This window comes from Littorina saxatilis, linkage group LG8 (assembly GCF_037325665.1).
Source record: "Littorina saxatilis isolate snail1 linkage group LG8, US_GU_Lsax_2.0, whole genome shotgun sequence".
In the NCBI taxonomy this organism is placed as follows: Eukaryota; Metazoa; Mollusca; class Gastropoda; order Littorinimorpha; family Littorinidae; genus Littorina; species Littorina saxatilis.
The window spans coordinates 33,074,744-33,081,338 of record NC_090252.1 but is presented as its reverse complement, the minus strand read 5'-3'; the positions used below and the strand labels follow the sequence as shown (position 1 = coordinate 33,081,338).

Genomic DNA, 6,595 nt, shown 5'->3' with positions numbered 1-6,595 from the left:
TGCGCAGGTTGACTGGTTGAGTGATTCGGATTCGATCAAACTTTCGCACAAAAACTCCTGTTTTCTTTGAATAACTGAAGAAAGGAGGAATAAAGAGGTTACACACCTCGTCTCAGTGATTATTAAAAATAATGGTCTCAGTTCGCGGTCATGAAAAAGCTCGCTGAAGCTCGCATTTTTCATGATCCGCCAACTTCGACCATTATTTTTAATAATCACTGAGACTCGGCATGTAACCTCTACATATGGTTAATTTTGTTTTATGTGATATCTCTTGAAAAATATAAAGGGAAAACGTAAAGCACAGCCTGCCCTTTATTGGTTTTATTCCGGGCTCAAATAAGATTTTCCACCTCTGAAGAAAAATGTTACAATCAAATAAAATGAGGTGTACGAAACTCTATTTTTACATTCAGTCAAGTTTTGACTAAATGTTTTAACATAGAGGGGGGAATCGAGACGAGGGTCGTGGTGTATGTGTATGTGTGTGTGTATGTGTGTGTGTGTGTGTGTGTGTGTGTGTGTGTGTGTGTGTGCGCGTGCGTGCGTATGTGCGTGCGTGTGTGCGTGTGTGTGTGTCTGTGTGTCTGTGTGTGTCTGTGTTTGTGTGTGTGTGTGTGTGTGTCTGTGTGTGTGTGTGTGCCTCCGTGTGTGAGTGTGTGTGTGTGTCTGTGAGTATGTCTGTCTACCCGTCTGGCTATGTCTATGTCAGTGTGTATGTGTCTCTCCATGTCTCTGTTGACATCGTTATTTGAAATACATCTCTGGCAATACTATGTGTCCTTGTCTGTCGACGTCTGCGCTAACATTCAGGAACCTTCCGGGAAATTATTCTGAGTAACAATTTAAATTTCCAAATTAAGCTTCAGATTTAATCACCCGGGCCCGAGATCTCACTTTTATCGAGGGAATGTGATCCTTGAAATACACCTTTGCGGACATTTCTAGCATACGTTCACTTCCTCAAATACCCCTCCACCACTACATTTCATATGAGAAACATTAACACACTTACTCAGCAAACCAAAGCCGTAGCAGTTTAGACATTTTTAAATGTCAACGTTTGCTGCTTTGAAAAAAACGCGTCGTAATAAACACCACACCGACAGAGACGATGATATTTGACAACATAGTCCCTTACCTTATTCGACAGTCCGACATTGTGCAAGACAAAGGTGAAGCGGTTATGTACATGGATGAGACTGGGCTGCGTTGAGTTTTGAAAGTTCGGGGCTGATCCGCCTTTCTTGGAGGACAATCTTGAACACGCTTTCTTCCAGTTGGAACTGCCTGGGGTTTGATTGCAGATTACGTCTTTGGCGTCTTTACCTGCACAAAGTTACCACGTAATGTAACAACACGGAAAACACAGAATAAGTGTCGATATTATAAACTTATTTTATGAGCTTAAGCAACTCCCATGAATTACCCCTCAAAAACCTGGTAAAAAACATCAACACATTGGCCCAAATCACAACGATTGTCCTGCAGTGGATCCCTGCACACACGGGGATTGTGGGCAACGACGTGGCGGATCGGCTGGCAAAGTACGGGCAGCAAAACTGAGCAGCAACCCTCTAATCTCACTTACAGTGAAGCCAGGACCCTAATCCGAAACAGGCAAAAATACACATTCCAAAAGAAAAACAATGGATACAATCCACATGAAGATGCCCTCCATCAGCTCACTCGTCACGAGCAGCTAGACCATTGTCTTCCGCCTCCAATCAGTCCACTGCGGACTGAACAGCCACCTAAACAGGATCGGCATCAGACAATCGGCTCTATGTGAATGCGGACAGGCGGACCAGACACCGCAGCACTTCCTGCAGACCTTGGCACCAAGCAAGCTGTGGGGCAGCACCCAGGACCTCGAACTGACAGTCCACTGTGTGTACCTCACGGGGCAACGGATATAGACACAACCATCATCGAATGCTAAAGAAGAAGAAGAAAAAAAACACCTCTAAAAACATATCTCTCCTTTCAAACAAGACACTCGAAGTAAAAAATCAAACGCTTAGAGAAGTGACAGAAATAAAACAAAATCGCAAATCAACATATTATTGCAGTACGCTCTTAAAAGTAATCGAACGTAGTCATCAGTAAACTCTTCTATCCGAAACAAAATGCAGAACTCAACCAGTGACAACGGCAAAAATAAATTACCAACACCATCTCTCCAAACGGAACCTGTTTACCTATTTCAAACGCTGCACATAGCAGCAAAACCGCGTCAGCTCAAACGACGCACGTGCGTCGGTCGTATTACAATAATGAGGATGAAATCATAATCAAAACTTCCTTCAATGGGACGAATGCATCTAATGGTTGGCTGCTAACGATTTGAAGCAGCTTGCCTCCCGTAAACCAACACAGATACTGTCAGGCTTCCATTTGAACGCTCACCAAACGGGAACATCCTGGGTGCCCTACGTAAAGAGCGAGCAATTTTTAAAGAATTAATTTTGAGGGTTGTCTCAGAGACAATCGGACCGCGGTGTGTTTTGGCGCTAGACCTAACTTTTAAAATCTAAATAATAAATTGACAGCTTGTTACACAACCATTCTTAAATCATAAAAGATTTCTTTTTTCATCAAGACAAGATCAGTACAATTCGAAGGTTTGAAAATTGGAAAAAAGAAAAGCCCGGAAGCAGGGTCACGCAAGGTCGGGGTTCTCGTAGCAGACGACGGTTTATCGCCAGTTCCTCTGAACAGTCAAACGCCATCGCTAGAGTTCTTGTGAACCACAGCCGTTTGTTTCGTGCATAGTCAGAGGTACATAATAACGTGCTATTGCAGATAAGCTCACATCGAGTCGCATTCAAATTACTAACTGACGACTACATTGTGAAAAAGGGAAACTGGATCACACGGGTTCACGATGGCTCAGGGGTAAGATAAACCACGCAAACATAAATTCTTTGAAAGTTGCTCGCTCTTTACGGAGGGCACCTAGGATGATCTCAAGCGGTGAGTGTTCAAATGGAAGGGTGTTTGTACTGTGTGTAAAAGCCTGACAGTATCTGTGATGGTTTACAGGAGGCTTACTGTGCCTTTAATCTGCAAGCAACTCCTTGCCGGGGTGTATTATCTGTGTAATCGTAGTTGGCGATATCGTACAGGATGCAACAGGCTTAAAATATAAACACACAAAAAAGAACCAGTAGTATTGAGTGCACAGACATGTTACACATTACTTTTTGTAATGCTTGCTTGCGAAACATGATGCATCAGGTTGTGTATAGAATTACTGCAGAATTTTAAACAAGGTCGTAGTAGCCAGGTCTCCTATTTCAGCGAAAAATGTCACATCAAACATAATGTTTCATTTTATGGTTGCTCGAGTGCGCGCACGTAGTGTGTGTTCGTGGGCTCGGAATCGCCCGCACACACACACACACACACATACACACACACATACACACACATACACACACACACACAAACACACACACACACACACACACGCACGCACGCACGCACACACACACACACACGCACACACGCACGCACACACGCACGCACACACACACACACACACACACACACACACACACACACACACACACACACAGACGAAGGTAGTCACGAAATGTTCAAATGGTTCCTTACCTTAATCTCCAGTTCACAGTTTCGCAGAAGCGGCGGTTAACTCCAGTCAGATTGTACTGCACTGCTTGGTGGGAAATTTTAGAACTGGTCCTGGGTGAATCCACCTCTCTGGAAATACCATCGTGCACAACTTGCATCCAGTTAGAAAATCACGTCTCGGCGAGTTTGACAAGCAGTCAACGACGTCTTCACCTGCAACCATTTTACAACACTATAGAGTTAGGCAACACTATAGAGTTAGGCAACACTATAGAGTTAGGCAACACTATAGAGTTAGGCAACACTATAGTTAGGCAACACTATAGAGTTAGGCAACACTATAGAGTTAGGCAACACTATAGAGTTAGGCAACACTATAGAGTTAGAGTTAGGCAACACTATAGAGTTAGAGTTAGGCAACACTATAGAGTTAGGCAACATTATAGAGTTTGGCAACACTGTAGAGTTAGGCAACACTATAGAGTTAGGCAACACTATAGAGTTAGAGTTAGGCAACACTATAGAGTTAGAGTTAGGCAACACTATAGAGTTAGGCGGGTTTACAGCGCATGCGGTTATTACTGTAATTTTCTGAAGCTCACAAACACTGAAGCGCAGTTGAAAATTACAGTAATAATTACCGCTGCGGAGGGTATTCCTGAGTCAGTAAGGCGACAATGCAACATTCGTCTGTTAAAGTTGGGCAAATAATTGTGCTGCCACAAATAAATAGAATGTACTGCACCAACCCCCCTTATGCACTAATGTTTCTCAAAAATAGGGAGTTGGCGTCGTCACATAATAGTTACATACCTTGATCAACAAACAAGTTGCGCAAGGCAACCCCGAAGAAGCAATTCTCCTGAGTGTGATTGTGTTGGGGAAATTATAGAGCTGGTCCTGGGAAAATCCATATTCCTTGCAACACCCTCGGCCTCGTGCACACACATGGTTCCATTGGGGAAAACTGGCCTGCGCTGTGACAAGCACCCGACTATATGTCTCAACCTGAAACCAGTTTGGCAACACCATTTTAGGGTTTTAGTTTGCTCTTTTACCATGATTATAAATCAATCAACTGCGGTCATTACTGTAATTTTCAACTGAGCTTCAGTGTGCTTGCATGGTTTACTTGTTTTGGGTGTCAAAATCTAACAGTGACGTTTGACTAGAACAATAAAGCCTGACTAGCTCTAACCGAAATCAGTTAGCGTGTCGTAATAGTGCAGTCAGAAGTTCTCTCTTTATATTTGTGACCCTCCACCACGAAATAAGTCGCATGTCACCTCGCGCGGTTCTGCGCTAGGCTAAGTCCGGGGAGTGTCTGGTAACAGTGTGAGGGTGCCCTTAGTCACAGGCTTATAACTCAAACAGTTTTTGCTCTTTTCTAAAACGGTTTTCACCACTGAATAGAGCATAAAAAACTCTTTAGGTAAATGTAAAAAATATGAAAATCATGCAAAGGTGACATGCGACTCATCCCGTGGTTGAGGGTCACATTTTTGTTTGTGCCTATAAGCGTAGTTTTGGCTTCGGGATACAGAAACAAGTCGCGTAAGGCGAAAATACAACATTTAGTCAAGTAGCTGTCGAACTCACAGAATGAAACTGAACGCAATGCAATTTTTCAGCAAGGCCGTATACTCGTAGCATCGTCAGTGAAATTGACAAGAAGAGCGGTTTAGTAGTTGCGCTGAGAAGGATAGCACGCTTTTCTGTACCTCTCTTCGTTTTAACTTTCTGAGCGTGTTTTTAATCCAAACATATCATATCTATAAGTTTTTGGAATCAGGAACCGACAAGGAATAAGATGAAAGTGTTTTGAAATTGATTTCGAAAATTTAATTTTGATAATAATTTTTATATTTTTAATTTTCAGAGCTTGTTTTTAATCCAAATATAACATATTTATATGTTTTTGGAATCAAAAAATAATGGAGAATAAGATAAACGTAAATTTGGATCGTTTTATAAAAATTTTTTTTTTTACAATTTTCAGATTTTTAATTATCAAAGTCATCAATAAATTTTTAAGCCACCAAGCTGAAATGCAATACCGAAGTCCGGGCTTTGTCGAAGATTACTTGACCAAAATTTCAACCAATTTGGTTAAAAAATGAGAGCGTGACAGTGCCGCCTCAACTTTCACGAAAAGCCGGATATGACGTCATCAAAGATATTTATCAAAAAAATGAAAAAAACGTCTGGGGATATCATACCCAGGAACTCGCATGTAAAATTTCATAAAGATCGGTCCAGTAGTTTAGTCTGAATCGCTTTACACACACACACACACACACAAACACGTACGCACGCACACACACACACACACACACACACACACACACACATACACACACATACACCACGACCCTCGTCTCGATTCCCCCCTCTACGTTAAAACATTTAGTCAAAACTTGACTAAATGTAAAAAGGTGGACACATCACAGATACCGACACAACTAATTTGTACAAGGGAAACAAAGCAGGAACTGTGTGTAACTTCTCAATCTGTTTGGTTATATCTGTCAATTTACGGGCAACGAGTGTGATGTCATACATTGACATAGTTGTGTCATCTTTCAGAAATCGATCGCATATGTCTGCTACTTCTATTGAATGTCATTCAGCTACAGCATAGAAGCGAGGAATTTACTTTTGAGACCCTATACTTGTACATTGACCGTGAAATGCGTTCCCAAACAAAACGATGGGGGAATTTCCGGATGTTTTATCGGTCAAAACTCAATTCTCTTGTGAAATAAATGATGGAAAAAGCTTCTTTTGTTAAAACTTACTGGTGCTTGTATCGGATCACACTTTCGCTACTCCCGTACAAAGAGCGCTTCATGCGTTCTGTTTACCCTCGACAGCAAACACGTGCGCGTTGTGTTTACGAGCATTTTGAATGAATAGACATCGATTGTTAGACTATGGCTGACAGGCTTTCACAAAAACAGGAAAAGTTTGCTTGGCTAAATCTTTTCATTTCATTTTT

General features: G+C 41.9%; 1 protein-coding gene across 2 annotated transcripts in view; it reads right to left on the bottom strand.

The window, feature by feature from the left end:
• Nucleotides 1–739: 739 nt before the first annotated feature.
• Nucleotides 740–6,595, bottom strand: part of LOC138973350 (uncharacterized) — a 9,312-nt gene continuing 3,456 nt past the window's right edge. The window contains exons 3-6 of one of the 2 annotated variants that reach the window (XR_011457978.1): nucleotides 6,396–6,595; nucleotides 4,411–4,605; nucleotides 3,619–3,810; nucleotides 740–1,329 (exon numbers count right to left, since the gene is read on the bottom strand). The exon at nucleotides 6,396–6,595 is cut by the window's right edge and continues 323 nt beyond it. Coding sequence is in view for 1 of the 2 variants with exons in the window: in XM_070346079.1 (XP_070202180.1) it covers nucleotides 3,760–3,810; nucleotides 4,411–4,605 (246 nt within the window). In the remaining variant the exon portion in view is untranslated. The remainder of the gene's footprint in view (nucleotides 1,330–3,618; nucleotides 3,811–4,410; nucleotides 4,606–6,395) is intronic. The other variant, XM_070346079.1, reaches the window with a different exon arrangement.